The sequence below is a fragment of the Octodon degus genome, unplaced genomic scaffold, assembly GCF_000260255.1.
Source record: "Octodon degus isolate 3935 unplaced genomic scaffold, OctDeg1.0 scaffold00063, whole genome shotgun sequence".
NCBI lineage: Eukaryota > Metazoa > Chordata > Mammalia > Rodentia > Octodontidae > Octodon > Octodon degus.
In genome coordinates, this window is record NW_004524639.1 from 7,829,406 (window position 1) to 7,850,532 (window position 21,127).

At 48.0% G+C, this 21,127-nt stretch overlaps 1 protein-coding gene across 1 annotated transcript; it reads right to left on the minus strand.

The window, feature by feature from the left end:
* Nucleotides 1-1,240: 1,240 nt before the first annotated feature.
* Sash3 (SAM and SH3 domain containing 3) lies at nt 1,241-14,798 on the minus strand. The gene is made up of 8 exons (XM_004634513.2): nt 14,578-14,798; nt 8,860-8,955; nt 8,316-8,462; nt 6,223-6,364; nt 4,996-5,144; nt 4,644-4,853; nt 4,343-4,493; nt 1,241-3,843 (listed from the first exon to the last, which is right to left on the minus strand). Exons 1-8 carry the CDS (start codon nt 14,632-14,634, stop codon nt 3,653-3,655), a joined length of 1,143 nt encoding a protein of 380 aa, XP_004634570.1. The 5' UTR covers nt 14,635-14,798; the 3' UTR covers nt 1,241-3,652.
* Nucleotides 14,799-21,127: the final 6,329 nt, after the last annotated feature.

Below are 21,127 nucleotides of genomic sequence, written 5' to 3' on the forward strand. Positions count from 1 at the left end.
AGGAGGAGCTTCAGGCTGACATGTGGCTCTGCTCAGCTCTGCTTTTCCACTCCTCAGGCTCTAGCCTCTGTATTTCCCTCACTTCCCTCCTCACCTGCCCCTCCCAAACTCCTGTGCTTACTGGAGCCTTTGTCTGGTTCCCTCCTTACCCCCTGTAACCGCCCTACAGGCCAAACTGAGCTGCTGTTTCTGAGACATCCTCCCATTCCCCCTCTCCAGGGTATGAAGAATTCCAGAGCACCATTTTCTATGGCATTTTTCTTTTTCTGATATATTCCTTTCTTTAACATTTAGCTAATAGCCATTACCCAGGATATTTTGGGGGTGCTGGGGATGGAACCTTGTGTATGCTAAGCAAGTGACCTCCACTAGCTGCACTCCCAGCCTTCCCTAGGAGTTTTACAAAGTTTAAGAGCGTCCCCTGCTAGGGCCCCTCTAGAATGAAGGAATGTTTTAAAAAGCCCTTTGGGCATTATTCATTCCAGTAGGCTGATCTTTCCAGATGCTTTTGTTACTATTTTATTAGAGATCAGAGCGTTGGGTCCTATTTGTTAGTTTTACCTTTCAAAAAATTGAAACATTGTTCCTTTTCTTACAGACATAAAAGTAATAGGTATTTTTGAAAGTCAAATGAAACAAGAATGTAGAGTGAGCACTGCTAGCCCTCTTTTCCCCAGTCCCACTCCATGTCTCACAAGACCATCATTCATAACCATTTGTTGCTGACCCTCAGAGTCTTATTCTGGGTGTGTGTTTTATTCTTAGATAAAAATGGAATCATCAAAGTGCAATCATCCTATAAATTTAAGTACCTGCTTATCCCTTGATATATTATCAACTTCTTTTACAACAAAAATGTTGGTATATTATTTATATAATTTTAAGAGTAAAAACTTTATGAAGATTTCTATGTCATGAGCGTTCTACAATATCATGTTAAATGACCATATTTTGTTGTATGAACACACATCATGGCCTGTTTTTCTTGCTTGAACCACACTAAATGAAGAATTGTCTCAGGCCACATCTAAAATATGTAATATAATTATTCCAGCACTCTGAGAGGCTGAGGCAGGAGGATTGAAAATTAAAGTCTAGCCTGACCAACTTAGCCACCTAGTGAGACTGTGTCTCAAACTTTTATGAAAGGGCTAGGGATGTAGTAGCTCAGTATAAAGACCCTGGGTTTAATTCCCAGTACTGTAAAAGCCAAACAACAAAATACATTTAATATACATAACAAAACTCCCTACATTTAAAAATACTGTTCATTATAGTAGCTTTGGTGTGTCTGACCCATAGGCTGTAGGTTGGATGCACATGATTCTTTTTTTGTTGGGGTGAGGGGTATTGGAGCTAGGACTATGGCTTTTGCACTGAGCTACATCCCCAGCTCTTTTTAAATTTTGACACAGTCTCACTAAGTTGTCCAGGCTGGGTTTAAACTTGCACTCCTCCTACCTCAGCCTCACAGAGTAGTGGGATATAGGATTGTAACACCACAACCGGCTCCAGGTTTCTAATATCAGGGGACCTGTCTTTGTCCATGTATCTTTGTGCATTTGTGTGATGCTTTGTAGACTGTATTTTGGAAGGGGAAAGGCTGAGCCAGATGGTCATATTGCCCTCTGAAGTGCTTACAGCCTCTGACAAGCTTGTTGCAAGGGGCCTTTTGAGAAGCACTGCATAGGTGCTTGACATGGGCTTGCAAGTCAGGCAGACTTCTGGCTTTGCAACTTCATAATCAACCTCTGTGAGCCTCACTTTCCTTCTCTTCAAGTTGAGATGTTGATAGTATCTAGCTTAGGGGTTCACTGAGGACCACATGCTATAATATATGTAAAGTTCTCTGCACCTGTGCTCACTAAGGGCGATAATAATTCAGTCCTTTTGTGGCTTTGAGGTTGTTAGGGCTCATGTTTCTTGGATGAGGATAATGCTCACAGTTTCCTCAGGCCCACAGTCACTACAGGCACCAGGAGGAATATGGGCAAGAAGGCAACCTGAAAAAGAGTGACCTTGTCATCACTCTGGTGACAACTCTCACTCATCTGCCCTCTCTAATGTAGTGAATGCAGCAGAAATGGAGGAGGTCAGGCATTTCCATCCTGCTCAGTGCCACTTTAGTAGGTACAGGGCAGGCCTCTGGAAGAGGGCTTCAGGGGAAAGGCCATGTTGACTGCAGCTCTCACCTCTTGCACTTTGGACAGCCCTCCAATGCTAGCCCTCCACAGGGAGGAGGACCTTCAAGGTTCTTATTAAAATGAACTATTACAAGAAAATGGAAGTAGTTTCCATTTGGTCTATGCTTGGACTCCAGGAAAGCTGTAGCCATGGGGGGACTAGAGCCCTGTTCTCAGAAGGGCTGCTTAGAGAGAAGGGCAGAACCAACCCAGGATTCAGATAGAGCTTTAGAGAAGCAGAACCAAGGGCATTGGGCATCATCAAGAAGGGGATGGATGGCCCTGAAAGGGAAGAGGAGGGATATTTTGCTGAGACCAGCGTGGACACCTGTCTGCCCCTCTCCTCACTCCATAGGAAAGATAACTGAAGACAGTGATTTAATTCTACCTATATTTTATTGCTTCTAATTTCTCTCCCTCCATCCCCTCTTATTTCTACCTAGCCCCTTCTCCAAAGCTAGCTTTTCCCAGAGTTTCTGGTAGCAGGTCAAGAAGTGTGACTATAAAGCAGGCAGTCCTAGAGGTAGTGGGCACTGCCTGTCCTGTACTGGGGAAGGGCTCTTCTGGGAGATTTATGTGGCAAAGATTGGCTACTGAGGTCAAGGGAGGCCTTTATTGCCAGACACCCTCCACACTTTCTGGAACTCAGGGTACACCAAAACATTAGCAAAGGAGTTTTGGCCAGTGGATTTCTCAATGTTGAGCTTAGTGCTTTCTTTGTTTGTAAGGACCCACACACATGGCTAAGTCTGGACCCAGACCTACAACTGGCATCTGAGGAGCATTTGTGTCCTTGGAAGTCAGGGATGACCACCTGTTATTAGTCTTGGGGGAAGTCTCATTTGAGAGGGCCAGGAATGGAAAGGGGCACATAGCCTTTGAGGTATAGGCATTGTTTTAAACTGGAGGAAGTTAAGAGCTGAGCCTGAGTCACACGGAAGGTATGAAATGGATAGGCAGGAAGAACCATTTCACTTGAGAGCCTGAGGCTCCTCTAGCCTCCTCAATAAGCCCCACTGGTGCCGCAGGCCACAGGTAGCAGGAGAGCAAACATTTAAAACTGTAGACTGTCAGAGCTGGCCTGGAAGGTCCGCAGTGACTACCCATCCTATTCCAGCAAGTACAAAGCCCAGAGGGGAAAGCACTTGGTTCAGATTTCATAGTGAATGGGCAGCCAAACCTCTAAGAATGATAGAGACAAGGAAATTGTAGTACATTCAGCTTTCTGCCCTTGGTGTTCCACCTGCTATGGCTGTGGCCTAGGGGAATGGATGGTGCCAGGAGTGCTGTGCTGTCAGTCATTGGAAGAGGGAGGGGCAGGTGGGATGTGCCTTTGGGTGGCCCTTAGTCTACTTCAGCAGAGCCTATAGGGCCCTGGCCAGGCCTGTGGCACTGTCCTCTGGGCCCAGGCTTTTCATCCCTGCGGCCTCTGCAGCTCAGGCCTGATCTTGGCCTGCGCCACCTCTACCTCAAGGCGCCCCAGCTAGGGAGAGGCCCTGCAGCTGCTCCTCCGTGCCTGCCAGCTCCACTTCATCACGCCCACTCTCTGAGCCCTCGAAGCATCCAGAGTCACGTGGGATGTCCACCTTGGGTTCTGACACTGTGTGCACCACTGGTTCATGGCCACTCTCAGCGCCTTCTTCGGCCTCCTCACTGCCAGCTGTGAGGGTGGGGGGGGAAAGACAGAATATGGGTCCCACGCTGGGGGGCCAGTAGCTTTGGGGAGCCCCTATGTAGGGTTAGGAGGCAGTTGGTTCCTCTGACCCCTTCTGCCACCCCTCCTCTTCTCACCCCTTTCAGTTTAGAAACAGGTGCAGGTTGTTAGCATGCTGCTCAGAGGTGGCCCAGGAGCTCAGACTTCCCCAGCAGTGAGCCAGAATGCTGCTAACCTGGCTTGAACCCTGGCTGTATTACCCAGCTTTGAGGCTTCACATAAATGCCTTACCTTCTCAGGCCTTAAGTCCCCCCTTTGATCCAAAATGGATCACCCACTCCCATACACCCAGTTTCCCCGAGACTCAAAATCAAGTGTGCAAAGTACCTTCCTACTGTAGAGACACCCCAGGGTAGTGTGTAGTTGGGGGTAGGGCTAGAGCAAGCATTTGTCCTCTGGAATGCTGCCAGTGTGTATGCCCATGTCTCTTCCTAAGGCTACTCACTGTCATAGTCCAGCAGCAGCTCTGCAGCCGTGAGCAGCTTGGCCCGGTGTTGTGGGTCCATGATGTTTAGCTCATTGAGATGTGTTTCTCGTAGCTCTTTGAAGTCTTCCAGTGTCTGGTAGCCATTGAGAAGCAGGGTGGACGTGTGCTCCTGGGGGTAGAGGCATGTCACTGGCACTGCTTATGAGCCACCCCTGCCTCAAATCCACCCCCTACTCATAGTTGTTGCTCCCCAGTTCTTGTCCCAGGGGCAAGGGTGCCGCCCATGCTCCTAGACACAACTGTAGGTCCAAGCTCAAACCTCCAGGCCAATGCGCTCCAGCAGCTCATGCAGAGTCTTGGGCTTGGGCCTTTTGCCCTTGCTCTGTCGGCGGCCAGGGCGGGTAGGCCCCACAGCCTCCTCAGGCAGCACATCCACGTAGATGAATTTGAAAGAGCCCAGCTTGCCATTGAGCAGGCCCAGCCATGTGCCCACAGGTGGCTTTTCAATGATCTGGATCACATCTCCTTTCTGTGATGGGGAGAGGAGAAGACAGGAGGGTAGAGCAGGGGGTTACTTGGCCTCTGCTCCTTCTGTCTTGCCCTGAATCAGAGCCATCTCCTCTCTGGCTGCAGCATGCCAGGCTCTGGAGGAGCCTGCATGCCAACCTTACCTGCAGTTTCAGTGAGTCATGGTCATAGGGGCTGGGAGTGAAGTCGGTGTGGACTCGAGCTCGGCCACAGAAGGGTCCTATGTACAGTGGAGCAGGTGATTCCTCCCCAAAGCTGCCAGAGCCTGTGCTGGGGCTGTTGAGCTCACTGCCTGCAGGAGATTGGGCAGGGAGGAGACTTACCTTTGTTCCAGTGTCCAGCAGGTGCCTTCCAGGGGGCCTGCTAAAAGTCGCAAGGGTACATGCTGGGGAGAAAAGCTGCATTCTGTTGGCCAAGTGATTTGGACTCACCCCCTTGGCTGCCCTGGAGAAAGACAGCTTCACATCTGAGACCTCAGATAATGAAAAGACTTAACAGGACACGCAGTTCACAGACCAAATAATGGGCAAATTGGGGGACCTCCCATGAAGAGATGGCAAAACCGAAGGCCAGCCATGCTAGGTGATCTGCTTGAGGCCTCTGGCCTCACGTAGGGCAGCACTGTGGACTCCCAGTGCCCCCAACAGGTCACACCTTACATTAATATTTTACTGTCCATTTAATAAGACTCAATGTTTGGTTACAATATGCCACAGAAACTCAAGTGAGCTCCTCCCTGCGAATGGAGGTTCTAAGTGGCTTTGGGAAGGGCAGTGAATGAAGTATCTGTGGAGCCAGAGTGAGAAACTTGGAAGGGGTCTGAGAGACAAGAAGAGCAGTGCCTCCTTTGGGCTGCAGACTGGTACCCAGCCCCTCTAGGCAGGGCACCTCCTGTTCAGTCCCTGGACTTCTTGAAGATGCAAAGTGGTAAGAGGTTGACTCATCACAGCTGGAGAACCTATACTCCAACCCTGGCCTGGGATATCAGAAGTCCAAGGGGCTGTAGCTTCTACATGCCATTGGAAGGGCAGGGACATAATGGTCCAAGAGGACAGTTAGGCTCTTCCTCTGCTTGTGGCTTCCTCCAGTAAATAGGGAGAACAAATGGAAGCTGCCCTAGGGCAGATCTGAGTTCAGGACTGGACCAACTGGCACTAGTCACTTAACTTCCTGAAGCCTCAGTTTCCTCATCAATGAAGTGAGAATAGTAGTATCAGTGCCATGAGTTTGTTGGGAAGATTTAATGTAAAGAGCTTGCAGCAGGAAGACAGGAAACATTTCTCTTACTGGCCCCCTCTCGGCCCACTGGTATGTCCCTATCCCATCCTTCCTCTAGATTCCCCAGATGTCCTCCCACCAACTCTACTTACTCATTGATGCCTGGCGGCTGAGCACTGGGAGTACATGCTCTTCCTGCTCAGCAAAGGCCAGGGCCATTTTCTCAGGGCCAGGGCTGTCCAGGCCGCAATCTGGAGATGTTGGGGAGGCGGAGCCCTCCTCCAGAGTGTCTCCCTGTAGGAAGAGTAGGCAGGAAGCCCTGAATAACCTTGCCAAGGTAGCAGTGGAACTGAGCCTGGGCTTGGCTCAAACTTCAGCTCTGCTTCCTACAGGCTAAGTGACACTCTCTGAGTCCTTATTGGCAGTCTTTGTCCTGCCTGCCTCCTGAAACGAGGCTTACCAGGGTGCCTAGTAATAATGCTTTGGGCTGGGGAGATAGCTCAGTGGCACAAGAACCTGCCTGGTAAGCACAAGGCCCTGAGTTTGATTCCCACTACCAAAACAATAAAAAGAATAAAAGCTTCATCACCTTCAAATGCTGATGTTTATGCAGAAAAGGCTGGTGAGCTTGGGCTGCTTGACCAGCCCAGTCAAGCAGACATTGCTGCTGAGACCAAACTACTTTTGCCTGTGATCCTATGTGCCAGGCTTGCTTACAGTTTCACTTAGTCCTCAGGATGATACTTGGAGATAAATGATATGATTGGCCTGAAGTTGCAGATGAGGAGTCACCCTGCCAAGGCCTGAAGAAGCCCCTAACTGGCTCAGGCTGACTCCAGAGCTCTGTCCAGTTCACCATATCACAAGGGGATGCTGTTTATCACCTGGCTATTCAAGAATAAACACCTGCAGGATTTGCCAGTTCTTGTGTTGCATGTACTGTTACCATGGCCAGCATCAAGCTATCACTGTGATGTCGCCAGACAAGGTGTGGGAGGAGGAGAGAGCTAGGTTATTTCCACTACACAGGTACTATAGATGCAAATATCTTCAATGACAGGAGTAACAGGTGTGATGAATTCTCAAGATTTCTGGGATCACCCTTGTTTTTAATAGAATTTATTTAATTGTACATTTATATAATTCTTAAAATAATGCTTGTGTTTAACAACCAGCTTGCAAAATTCCTGAGAATTTAACCAACTGCCCTCACAAGCTGAGTCCAGCACACCATGGGTTAGTGACTCCTGTAGGAGCTACAGGGACACCAGACTCATGCTGTGCCGTGAGCTGCTGCGGTCGTGTCTGGCCCACAGCTCTGCCACCTTTCCCTAGAGCTGAAGCCAACCTTCTCAATTTTGTCTATGATCTCTTAACTTAACTATGGTTCAACTTAGAATCCGTTAACTTTATAATGGTGTGAAAGTGATACACATTCAGGAGAAACCACACTTCCAGTTTTGAATTTGGATCTTTTCCCAGGCTGGCACTATGGGGTCTGATCCTTTCTGGTAGTGGGCAGCCACAGCTCACAATCAGAGCCAAGTTCATAAGAAGAAAAAAAAACAACACTCTACAGTGGGCTGTGTTGTTATAAGCTCAGATGTTCAGTAAGTTAGCGGTAGTTACTGCTTTTCTTCTTTTTTTCTTTGTATAAACCCAGGGCTATAACACTAAGTTATGTCCTCAGCCCTTTTCTAAATTTTTTTATTTTGAGATAGATTTTTGCTAAGTCACTAGGCTAGTCTTGAACTTGTGACATTCATATTTTAATTTGGTCTCCCAAAGTGCTGGGATAGTCATTGCACTTTTCACTTATAGCATTTTCAACTTGTGATTAGCTTATCAGACATAACCCATAATAAATGGATGAGTATGTATATTTTTCTCTCTATCCTCCCAGAATTAGGCCTTCCCAATTCCAAGGGCTAGCTCCAAGCAGAGCTATGAGGTGAATGGGTTTGTCTCCGGCAATCCATCTCATCTCTCCCTTGAGCCACATCTCCCATAGCCCTCTCTTGATTGAAAACTTCTGTTCTCCAAATTGCCATCCTTCCTCAGAGGCCTTGCCTTTCCCAGCCACTCTCCTGGACCCTCAACCTAGTTGTTGTGTCCGTGGTTGATGGTGTGCTCTTCCCCCATATGATCTTTCTGCTTTCACTTTAGGCCCAAGCAGTGGCTGTCCAGGTGGTCATCCTCAGTCGTACGCCCGCCAAAGTGCCACCCACAGGTTCCCAGGACTCACCATCTCCTCTGATAGGGCCTTCACCATCATTTTGCCCATCTTCCTGTTCATGGTTCGGGATATCACCGCTCTCCATTTCTTTCCCAGCTTTTTGCCACTTTTCCCAGCATCCTCTGGGGTGGGGATACCTGAATCATCTTCTGGAATCTGTGACAACAAAACAGGAGGTCTAGGGACCCTACGTGACCTTGCTTGGGTACAGGACTTGGAGTAAAAAGAGGCCTTTGGGTTATGGCAAAGGGTCATGGAAGGCTGATAGAATTGAGGCCCCATTCATCTTCCTCCTTAGCCCCAGTCCTGTTTTCAACTCAGTTAGTTCATAATTAATTTGCTATTTCATTTGTAACTGAAAGGAATGCAAGTGAGAGAATGCAAGTGAGCACTTGAGGTCCAGAACTTCCTGGTGTGTGAAAGGCAGGCCTTCTGTTAAAGGAGCCCTTGCCCCAACAGTAGTAGTATTTCCTCAAACCCCTCCTCCCTCCCACCCCATTCTCCCCACCAAGGGCCAGCAGCCAGATCCCCCAAAGGAAGTTCTGAAACTCACATTATCATCCAGATTAAATTCCTTCTCGCTCACCACGGGGGAGCTGGGTTTGGATTTGGCAAAATCCTTGAAGCTGCTGGAGCGCTGAAGGGAGAGCTGGAAGAAACAATTGTGTTGCAATCAGTGGTGCTGAAACAGCTGCCTGAGGGTGATCTGTTTTCCCCCAGTGTTCCCTCCTATGTTTGTGCCTGTGCTATTAGGGCCCAGGGCTAAAGAGGTGAAATGTCAAGAGGTCCTTAGAGCTGTGTGGTTTTATCCCATCCTTCACATTATCCGGAGTCACAGACCAAGCTCCTGATCTCAGAAGTCTTAGACTTCAGTGAGCTCCTAGACTAAGCACAAGTTTCCTTCAGTATTTGAAGATTTGAAGTTTAGTCCCAGAACACCTGCAGTGAAAGGCTGAATGAGACAGTAAATGTACACCTCAGCACACACAAAGGAACCTCATCGGAAGTTAATGGAGAACAAATCCCTCCTAAACCCCATGGCTCTGGCCTCCACCATCTGGGTCTGCGCTGAGCCTAATCTGTAGTCACGGGGATAGAAGCAAACATTCTGGGGCCTCCAGCCTGATGAACTTGTGTCCCAGGAAGACCAAGGCAATCTTAACCAAAGCTAGGAAGACCTGGAGTTATGCTTTTTAGAAAAGCACAGTGAAGGCCTACTCACAAGGTACTTAGCGGTTCATGCACATGGTAAGATAGCAGCCATGGAGTAAGGCACATAAGAAAGGCAAGCTATAGATGCAAGAAGCTGAGGCTGAGCCTGTATCAAGAGAAATAGTCAAGACCAGAAAATACAAACAAGCACTGGGGTTCACAGATGGCCAGACAGATTGAGTGGGATAGACTGCAGACACAGAGATAAGGGCTTGCGGAAGCAAAGCCCCAAACCCACACAAAGCTGAAGGTTTCACATCCTCTTTCCTACTCAAGGGGGGCTATCCAGTGGCTAACCCCCTGGTCAGGGGCTGTATTACTGTCCCCCAATGCATGCTAATCAGTCCCATCCCTTGGGGACTGCAGTGCAGCAGCCTAACACTTTTGCTGGGTCTTGACCACTGTGAAGTGAGCAATTAGGGTTAGGAAGGAGCTCCACATTCCAGGAGGTAGCCACACATTCCCAGAAATGGGGCCAGTGGTCAGGCCAAGCAGGGCCACAAGACTGCAGCGCCAGCAGCCTAGGTCAGAAAGTCTCCTGTCTGCTACTTTGGGGATGTAGGAAAGGGGACTGTGAGTGGGAATGCAGGGAAGAAAGTGTGACCGTAGGCTGACCACTGTGGTTCCCATGTAGCTTTTCCATCCTTCTTCCTCAGTTTTCCACTCCCATTATTCTTTTCCTTCTTGTGGCCCTTTCTTTCTCCTCTCTCCTCCACCTTCCATTTATTTCCTACTCTTGTATGGTAGGATGCAGCTGCCTGGATAACTTCCTCCTCTAATTACATGGAAAAGAGGGAACAGAGAGAGGGTGGGCGCTGAGCTGGCCTGGGCCCAAGCAGTGCAGGCTGAGGCATTATTTATAGGCTGATGGGTCCTATTGTGGCCTTTCCTCTGCCACCCCTTAGTGTACTCTGTAGACCAGGAGGCTGAGTCGCCCCTGAAGCCCCAGGGACTGGTAATGTTGGAAAGTGAGCAGGAGGGCAGGCGCGGGGCCAGAAGGAGGCTTTGTTAAGGAAGAGTAAACTCATAGCATGGCTCCCCTCTAATCACAACTCTTTCCCTAGACCTCTTCCTGCCATTAATCTATAGTCTGGGGGATGGGAGGAGGGGCCTTGGGCTTCCAAAGCCTGGTGTGAAGGTCCTTCAGTGCCAGCTTTTGCCCAAAACAGACAACAATCAAAAAGGGCCACGGAGGTGGTGCTGGGCCTTGGGCCCTTCTGGCTGCTCCTCAATTCAGGGAGTTGGAAAGCACTAACACATGTTCTTCCAGTGACCAGGGATGAGAGCCCACCCAGAGTGGCCTTTTTGCAGACGTGCCTCCAACTTTAGGAGCAGTCTTAATATCTCTACTGCCTTTTGGTGCCCCTGGATGACTTCCACCTAGGAATGAGTTGGAACCCTTGACCCAGCTGGGTTTCTGCCTGGCTATGCTTTTTGGTGAGGGCTTGCTGGCAGCCATATGCACAGGTGAGCTAGTGCTATATTTTAAGTTTGAGGGGAGCATATGGGCCTTGTGGAAAGAGCTACGTTTTTGGCATCAGACATTGCTGAGTTCAACCTCGGGATGTGAGACCTTAAGTAATGTATTAACCTTTCAGAACCTAAGCTCCTACATTTGCCATCCAATGGCAAGGCTGCCTGTACCTTGGCAAGGCAGCTGCTGCCTGGCTGTGTAGAGCTAGGTACGTTACCTCACTTCGCTAGGCTTTTGTTTTCTCTTCAGTACAATGGTGACCCAGCCTCTGTCTCCCTGGGCTATTGTGAGGAAGAAATGACCGAGTACACAGAATACTTGCAGTATTGTCTGGCCCAGCAATCCATCACCGGATGCCAGCAAAAGCCCAACCTTTCCTAAAGCCCACCCGTACACTCTTCCTCTGGACATTTCCCCATGCGGGCTACTCTGCCCTCTCTCTGTCAGTCATGGGTTTCTCACCTTGAAATTCCAACCTAATCAAAAACAACCCAACTACCCATCAACTGTAGAATGGATAAATTGATTATGGCAGGCATACTTGGCAGAGACCGTACAACTGTCTTCACAATGTGAATGACTTTCTCCATTTCCCCTGATGGAAAACTGAAAGTCTGTGGAAAGTCAGGGGTGTGGTGAAGAAGGGCCATCCTTAGGGGAAGAAAATCTAGGACAACCCCTTTCCATTTCCTACATCTCAGCACTGGCTTTTGAGTGAATCAAAACCAGTGCAGAGTGAGAATTAAAGGGAATGAAAGTTACCTAAGATCAACTAAGGGACATGTTCTTAGGCCCCAGGGCATGCACCACCCTTCATGATCCACAGTCGATGCTGTGTCATACCCCTACCTTCCTGGGAGACTCACTCTCTCTTCTGCTCTGCTATTTGGAAGGTCACTCACTCTACAGCTATCTGGGTCGGTCCTGCAGAGCTCTCCTACTGGTGGGCTGAGTTATTTGTTCTCGCCAGGCTCTTCCGGTGTTTTTGAGATCAGTTGGGGGACAAGTAAGTGGAGAGAGAAGAGGTTAAGAGTCTAGGATCAGACAAATCTTGGCTTGGATCTTTGCTCTTCAGCTTCCTAGCTGTATGACCTTTGGCAAGTTACTTCATCTCTGTGAGTCCTTAGTGTACAACAGGGCTAATGACTATCTTTGCTCCCACCTTGCAAGGTTGTCATGAAGCATTAGTGAGCTAAGAGATGATGGGTAAAGTGTATAGCCAGTATTTGGCACCTGATGAGCTCTCCCTCAGTGCTGGCTTTTAGTGCTATTAAGTCTTGTTTCTTCCACTTCAAGGCTGGGGCCAGGACCTATTTTTCTTTGCAATGTGCAACCTGTGTTTGTGCCTAAACATGCACTGCCTCGTGGACACGTGGACACTAGTGACAGAGTCCGATCACAATCATTGCTCCAGGTGATCTGTATATTCTGCTCAGGTGGCCAGATTAGAAGTTATGTCCCTTTTTAGAGGTGAGGAAACTGAGTCCCAGAGGACATCTATGTCCTATCCAAGGTCCTACAACTAGAGCACAGCAAAATTTCCACTCTACTTTCTTGCCCTCTGCCTGGCATGTACTCCATCTGGCAGACCTCATAGGGCAGGAGAGAGAGAGACAGACAGAGACACAGAGAGAGACACAGAGAGACAGAGTGACAGAGACAGAGAGCGAGAGAGGCCTCTCTTGCCTTTTGCCTTTTGGTTTTCTTTGCCTTCCTGTCTCCTCAGTTGTCCACTGTCACTGTGCAAGCAAAGATGACGCTGTGTCACTGCATCCAGTAATGCTGCCTTTCCCTTCAGGAGGCTTGGCTTTTCTAATGGAATGTGCCCAGGATGGGACTCAGGGTATGCAGGCAAGCTCATCTTGGCTCAGGAGGCTGGGACAGGGTCTGGCCAGGGTACAGTGGCTTTTGCCTGGACTGTACTTCTTTGAAGGATATGAATGATACAGTGCCACATGGACCTTGTTTCTCCTGGAAGAGGTCTGGAAAAAATTTTAGAGGGCCACCTGCCAAATGCAGAATCTGGGTAACTGAAGCTGAGGAAAAAGAAGGGGACTTCTGGTTTCTGCGTGGCCCTGAGTACCTTGATCTGAGGTGATACAGGATTTCAGTGTCAAAGTGTTAGCTCTTTCTCAGACTCTTTCCTCCAGCTCAGCTCCCCTGTGGTTTGGGGCCCAGAAGTATCTAAAAAGAAGTCTCTGTTTCCCACCCCCATGAGGCAGAGAGCAAGAGGAAATGGCCCTACTCACTCAGGAGCAGCAGCCAATGGCAAGTCTGTTGGGCCTAGCACCATGCAAGGTTTGGACGAGGATGACAGGGCTTGTGTGAACATTCATGAATCTCCTCTCTCACCTACCCACCAGCACTGAAACTTTAGAGAAGCAGCTGGGGTAGAGAGAGTACAGCCGGAAGTGGCAGCCATCTAAGACCCAAGAGATGGGACAGGATGCACACCCCAGTGCCCTGGGGCTCGGTCTCTCAGCTTTCTGTCTCCACTTAGGCATTGTTCCTTGGACAAGGGGGCTTTCCCATAGTACACCTGGACTGGGCTCCAGGGAAAACTGGTAGGGCACAGTGAGGGCCTGGAGGCCACAGATATGGGCCTGAGTACAGGCCTTGTGGACCTGGCTCAGGCCTCCTGCTTTGCAATGGTCCTATGGTCTCACTGGATGTGCAAACTGTGCTTGCTGGTTGATTGGGAGAATCTTATGATGCAATCAAATCCTTAGACCCAACCAGAGAAAGCTAGATCTGGCAAAAGCCTTCAAGGAATCTTCCAGGCTGGACTGTGCCCCAGGAGGAGGATGAACACCTCCACTGTTTCCCTTTCTGTTTTTTTTTTAATTTCCCCGATTGAATTATTCCTCCTTAGCTCCCATTCCTACTCACAGTCTTCCCAGATTTATTTCTCATTTCTCACCAACATTTTCTGTCCAACTGGGAAGAAGCTACACAGCTCCTTGAATCTCACCATAGATTGGCGGGATCCTTTTCTGAGTCTGGACCTTACCTCAGGCCCTATCCCCAGTGGCCCGGGCAGCTGCAACAGCAGTGAGCACAGTGGGTCTGGGTGTTGGCCAAAGGGCGCAGGCCCTGGAAGCATCTTGGCTGGGTGGCCCTGCAGAGATCTATGAGTGAGATGGCTTCTGAGGGGCAACACTGCAGTAAAAATGGTGACATGACCAACGGAGGAAATGGAGAATTAAGTCTTAAGTGTCCAAGTAGAACATAGTATTTTGTAATTCTTGAAGTCTAGTTTAGGCTTTTGGCCGCTAATTTTAAATCTTTAGCCCATCACGGTAGGGTTGAATTCTGTAACTCCAGACTTCTAGGAGGCTATCCCATAGCTCTTTCATGTCAGTTTTAAATTTTCTTTTACTCTCCTGTTACTCTAGTTGCCTTTGGGTCCTGTCCCATTGCTCTCTGGGAACACAGCCCTCACCTATATGCTCGACATATGGCCGCTGGCTCTTCCCGCTTCTAAGAGTGTGGGAAGAGATAGGTGGAGAGAGCAGAGGAGGGAAGGAAGAAGTGAATTTCCAAAGGAATGAAAGAAAAAGTGAGAGTTTTGAAGATGCTCCTCACCTTTTTCTTCTGGGTGGGCTCCTTCTCGCTGGCGTTGGAGGGCTTGCGGCGCAACATGATCCTTAACCCTGGTTAGATTCCGTCCCTGCTCTCCTAGATGTCACAATGTGCAGACCTGTTGCTTAGCCTCACCAGCACCGTCCGGAGGGCACAGCATGGACCAAGTCCCCGGCTGCCACTCTTACTGCTGCAGTGGCAGCTTGGGGGTGCGGGCCATGGACACCCGGCGGCAACAGCGTACAGGAAGCCCTGCCACGTGACCTTCTCTTACAGTAATCGCAGCCCCCGCGGCCCCTAGGGAGGAAGGAAGTCCCAGCTTCAGTCTCCAGAGATTCTGAGGCAGGCACCTCTTGGGTTGAACGATCAGAGAAAAGTCCCTATACTTTGTCTCAAGTCAATCATCCCTGTCTACTCCATCTTCCTAGAGGTAGCAATCAACTTGACATTATGTGGGCTTAGTCAAGCCCTACGCTCACTGAGCGGAATCCAGAAACCAGAAGAGAGCCTGTTTCTCTGCCCGTTGGGTCAAAGCTTCTGGTCAGCTTGTATCTCAAGAGTCATTCTGCCATCACCACCACCACTGTCATCCCGCAGTTGCCCACCTCTATGGCCACTGCCACTGCTATGTCACTCCTATTGATAGCCATCACTGTAAAGCCACCACCTTGAGCAATGGTTTTCAAATGCTTATGCATGAGGTACACTTCTCAAATTATCTGGGGCAGATATTTTAACAACCTCCGTGACTCATTCTTACTACAAAAGCAATTGGTATTTATTACGTACAATTTAGCAAACACAAAGAAAAACACACACAAAAATTAAAAAAATTATCCATAAATATCTTGCATACCGGTTATGACAAATATCCTTTTCTATTTTAAGCTTCTGTCTACCTCTCTGTCAATATACCTTTGCTTCTTCTTACTAAAATCTGACTGCACTGAATGCAGATCATAGCTTGAGGACATGGAAAAGATATTATCAAGGGCACATGGACTTTGGGGGGGATTTATACATTCCCAATCTTGATTGTGGTGATGCCTTCATGGATGTATAGGTATGGTAACTCTTACCAAACTGTACACTTTAAGATATGCAGTTTATGAAGGTCAATTATACAACTCAAAAGAGCTGCATTTAAATTTTTAAAAATGCTCTGGCAAGCGTAAGGGCCTGAGTTCAATCCCCTGTTCTGCAAAAATAAAAACAAACAAAAAAATTTTTTAAACATGAAAAAAGTCACACTTCATAAAATGTGTTGGTACCTTCTTTTCTACATGGAAGTCATTAAGATTTTCTCATGCTCTTAAATATTCTTCAACTATGTGAACTGCAAAGGGCTGCTCAACATACCATGGTGTGGTTATTTTGCAAAGCTCCTACTGATGAACTTTAAATTTTTTTAAGTACTTACTGAGTGTCCTTTAGGTAATGCTCATTCACATCCACAATTTTATTCTTAAGGTAAATGTCCAGAAGGGGGATTTGCTAGGTAAAGATAACAATTTTTTTCTAACATTCAAAGAAAACTTTATTCAAACTTAGAAGACAATAACAGGGAAATTAATTCATGGAGTAACATGAAGCCAAAAAATCACTTTCAACGAGTCTACTAGAGGGATATCTTCCTACCTGATTCAAGACCTGCCTCCAAGTGATAGAGATTATCTTTGATCCCTAACCTCTTAGGAGATTATAAATAACAGATGCACCTTTTAAAAAGCTTTTGAATGTGGCATTTATGAAATCCTGAAGGGCCCGCCCCTGTTCCCAAGATGTGCTTGTGACTTCCTCCCCTAACTCTGCCCCACATCCCCACAATCCATCTGTTGCGGTGAAAGCAGGGAAGACAAGGTCCTTCTCCCTTAAGAGGAAACCGTATTTCTTTTGGCTCTGGCCTACTCAGCATGCCACAAACACTCATGAGAAGAGTGCACCACAGATCTTTTCCTACTGGCTTGCCTTTTCCATCTCCAAAGTCCCCTTCAAGCCACCCTGGACAAGAGTTTGGTAACTGCCTACAGCTTTATGGAGGCATGTGGAGGAGGCCTGACAGTCTTGTAGGGAACCAGCTCATGGTGCCTTTAGGGATACATGATCAGGTGTGAGAGGATAGCCAGTCAAGGAATGGGAAGGGTTATGGAGCTACATTGGCCCCAGGGCCTCAGGTACTCTTCAGGCCTGATGCCCTAAGGGAGGGAGCACTTGTCAGAACCTTCAGGGCCTGTGCACAAGCTGCCTGTCTCCAAACAGGCATGCAGGATGTGCCGGCTTCCTGTTTGTTCTGCCCCAGCAGCAAGCCAAGCTCACAGGCTAACCGCAGCGCCTTTATGGGCTGCTACTAGCAAACCAGGGTGCTGGGCCACTGAGGCCTGGGAAAACTCAACCAGAGGCCAGTTGATGGCACCTAGGAGAGAAATACAGAGGTGTGCCAGGTCCTGGGATAGGATTTTTCAGCCCCATCCTTCTTTCTCCTTTCCAGATCTTCATTCTCTGATCTGCAACTGGAGCTTTGTCCTCCATTTGGTCTTCATTTCTCTCAGCCTTTTCCTTCCAACAGATGACCCTGGCTGTAGTCCCCATGGGTCAAGTCCCCGCAATACTAATGTACCCTTAATGCTTATTTAATAGTCCCCCAACCCCTAGCACGGCTTTTGCATTTTCTAGATTCCACTCCTTGTACACAGAACCTTTGGGTAAAGGCCAAAGAAGTGATTTGTACTGGTCAGTAGTTCAGTTAATAGGGCCACCTTCAACTTCACAATGTGCTGGAAGGTAGGGGCTCCGAGCATTTTGTGGGCAGTCTTGTGCTAGGCACTTTGAAGGGGTGCAAAATGAAGAGCTCTCCAAATCTGTTGTACAGGGGACCTGGCATTTGCCTAATGCGTGTACTTTGCCAAATACTGCATTAGACACTTTACAAATGTCTTTTAATCTTGCCACAACCTTCAGAAGTAGGTAGCTGAAAGTGGGATAAGTGTGGCAAAAATGTGTGAGCAGGCATAGACGACAGGTAGGAGAACCTTAAGTTAGCCTCAGTGTTGCAAGATATATGTGTGGAAGTATGTGTGTGTGCACATACACGTGTGTGTGTTTGTGTCCCAGTGGTAGCAAGATGAGTCTAAGCCGTGGGAGGGTGGATGCAGGCAGGAAAACCAAGGTCATGATTGCAGGTCCCCGTCAGCATGCCACCAAGAGATTTGGTAAGTGGCTGTGAGTGGGATATTCCAGGCAGGTGCAATTGAGACACATCTGAAAGCATCCTTCCATTACTCCCTGAATGGGCACATCCTTGCCTTGGGATAGTAATGGCTTGGATACTGAAGGATACCTGTACTTGGGAAAACTTCCTACAAGATTCTTACTCCCCTCCTGCATCCATATATAGATCAAAAAACAGCCAAGCAGGTGGTACATTTTACAATAACCCACTAAGTCTGCTGCTGTTGCTGTTCTCATTTTCCAGGGAGGAAGCCAAGGCATTAAGGAGTTAATCAAGACTGCTCAGCTACTGTGTTAGTCAGCTTTCCATTGCTGTGACAAACTACTTGACATAAATCCATTTAACAGAGGGAAGGTTTACTTTGGCTTATAGTTCCAGAAATTTCATTCCATGATTGAGTGGCTCCATGGCTGTGGGCCTGAGGTGGGGCCAAGACATCATAGTGGCAGGGTGAGGAAAAGGAAAACCATTCAATGTTAGCAGCCAGGAAGCAGAGAAAGTAGGAAGGAACTGGAGAGGAAGGGGCCAGGGACACGGTACAGCCCTCAGGCTCATACCGCATGTCCCGCCCCACCTCCCATCTGTGTCATCTGCTGATAATGTCATCACAGAAGTACATGTGGCCAATAAGTGCAGGAAGAAAATGCTCAACACCACTGGCCAGTAGAGAAATGCAAAACAAAACAACACTGCTATTCCATCTTACCCCAGAAGGAATGATCACGAAGAAATCAAACAATAACAAATACTGGTGAGACTGAAGAATAATGGAATCCTTCTATATTGTTGGTGGGAATGTAAACTAGTACACCTACGATGGAAATAAGTATAGAGATTCCTCACAACGACTAAAACTAGAAATTCTGGAAATTTTTTTTTTCGGAACCGGGAATTGAGCTCAGGCCCTTGTGCTTGCCACAGAAGCACTTATTCTACTGAGCCATCTCCCCGGCCCCTTAGAAATTCTGTTTGACACATCTATTGCATTTCCCTTCTAGGTAACTTCCTGAAAGAGTTAAACATATCATATGGGTGTGATACATGCATGGTCATGTTTATAGCAGTGTAATTTATAATACTTAAATCTTGAAAGTGGCCTATATGTCCATCAGTAGATGAATGGATAAAGGAAATGTATTTACACACAATGGAGTACTACTCTGCCATAAAGAAGGATAAACTTGAGTCATTTGTAAGAAAATGGGTGCATGTTGAGACCATACTATTAAGTGAAATAAATCAGACACACGGGCTTCAACACCATATGGTTTCTTTTATATGAGAGATTGGAATTATAAATAAAGAAGAAACTAAAAGATAATAGGAGGAAGGTAGAAAGATCTTTTTCAAGTGGGAAAAGAATCAAGAGACCAAGGGAGGAGGAAGGAAGGGAAGGAAAGGGGACGAAGAAAGGAATTCAGATGTGTTCTGTACATGGACCCCTTCCACCAAGGAGTGTGAACATGAGGTACAGCAAACCTGGTGCCTTAGTTACTTTTCCTCATTGCTGAGATGGACTCCCCAGGACCCAAAGTTAAAGGGAGAAAGGCTGACTGTAGCTCACAGTCTGTAGAGGTCCCAGTCCCGAGCTGGCTGGCTCCAAGGCAGGGTGGCATGGCAGAGGGGCATCGCAGAGGAGAAACAGCTCAGAGTGGACAGAAGTCAGCGAAGCAGTGAAGTAGCGAAGCGGCAGCAGGTGACAAGAGTAGCCGTCTTTCTGTCCCTAGTGTTCTGTCCAGGCTACATGGCCGTAGGGCAATAGCGTTCAGACCCAAGGTGACCTTCCCATTACTCACCCCAAAAACGATGCCAAACCAATTAGTGGATTAATTGCGTAATCGTATACCCTTGATGCCAGCATGACACACGTAATCCCAGAGTCACACATCCTAGATTTTGCCACCTCTGAAAAGCCCCACCTGTGACCACACAAGGCTCTGGGGGGTCATTTGGACACAAGCCATACCATCTGTACTAATAAAAATACACAAACTAATACATTTATGCTCTCATCATTGGATTAGTGTCAGTGATGAGAGATCTAATCACCTTCTCAAAGCCCCACCTCTGAGCACATGAGAGTTTTGCACAACATTTTCGGTGAAGTCATAAGCGCTAGTAAGCAGAAGGAGGTGAATTTCATGTGCAGGTCAGGCCTTGGTTTAGGACCAGCGCTTCTGATCATGAGGCTAAAGTGTCTCTGGTGCAGAGTTAGGGAGTGTGAGAATTGGGGGCCCTCTGCTCACAGCCTTTTCCTGGTGCTCTAGTTATCCGGGTGCCACCCTCAGTACCACAGGGCCCGCCTTGAATCAGGCCCAGTGGGTGTGAACAGGATGAGGACGGCATCCGGAAGTCGCCTCATGTGCATAGCAGCTGCGGGAGTTAGGGCTGATTAAGTGAGGCTGACGTACAAGGGTACCTTGTCAACATGTGAAGTACTAAACACCTGTCATATTTAGCCTACAGAGTTGGGTAGGGGAATTTGAAGCAAGTTGAACTGCTACAGCTGTCATGGAGACAAGGGAGACGTGTCTGTGTGGAACAATGAGGAACTGCTATATGAAAGCAGTTCCTTGGGTTCATTCCAAGGAACAAGTTTGGATATTCAGGTGGTACTAATTCAGCCCTGGTGGTAAGTAGTGATTATTCTATTTCCAAAAATAGCCCAGCAGAGACCACACAGTCCTCTGAAAATTCTCAGATACTTACAAAGTGAAGCCTATCTTAGCTGTCCAGCCAATTAGCAACTTCCATGGCAACCATCTTAGGCAGGGAGGGTGGACAGGACAAAATTGCAGGGAGGAGAAGGGGCAGAGAAGGCCAATGAGCCAAGGGGCAGGGGGCTTTGGTCTCCATTCCTGAGCCACTCAGACTCCATACATAGAGCTTTCAGTTTGGGAAAAGGGGAGCCCCCTGTGGGGAAATGGTCATCTCTAGAGCTCTGAACTCATGGTTTAAAAGAAAAACAAAAACAAAACCAAAATAAACACACCTGCAGGTAGCTGTGGCAATTACCCTCAGAAGAGGACGTTGGACTTGGGTGCTCAGATCAGAACATGCTCACAAGTCACTGGAGAGCCTTCCTGTGGGGGAGAAATAGTGGTGTCTTAGCAGTAGTCCGCTGGCCCCATGGAGACAGTTGTCTAGGGCCCTAGGGAAGAGAGGAATGGAAGAACAGCTCCCAGAAATGGAGACCAAAGGGTGCCAGGATCACTGTTGGCTGCACAGGCTTGCGCAAGTGACATCACCTGTCTTTGTGAAGGAGGTAACAGTGATAATGTGGGCTGTGTGTGTATGTGTGTGTGTGAGAGAGAGAGAGAGAGA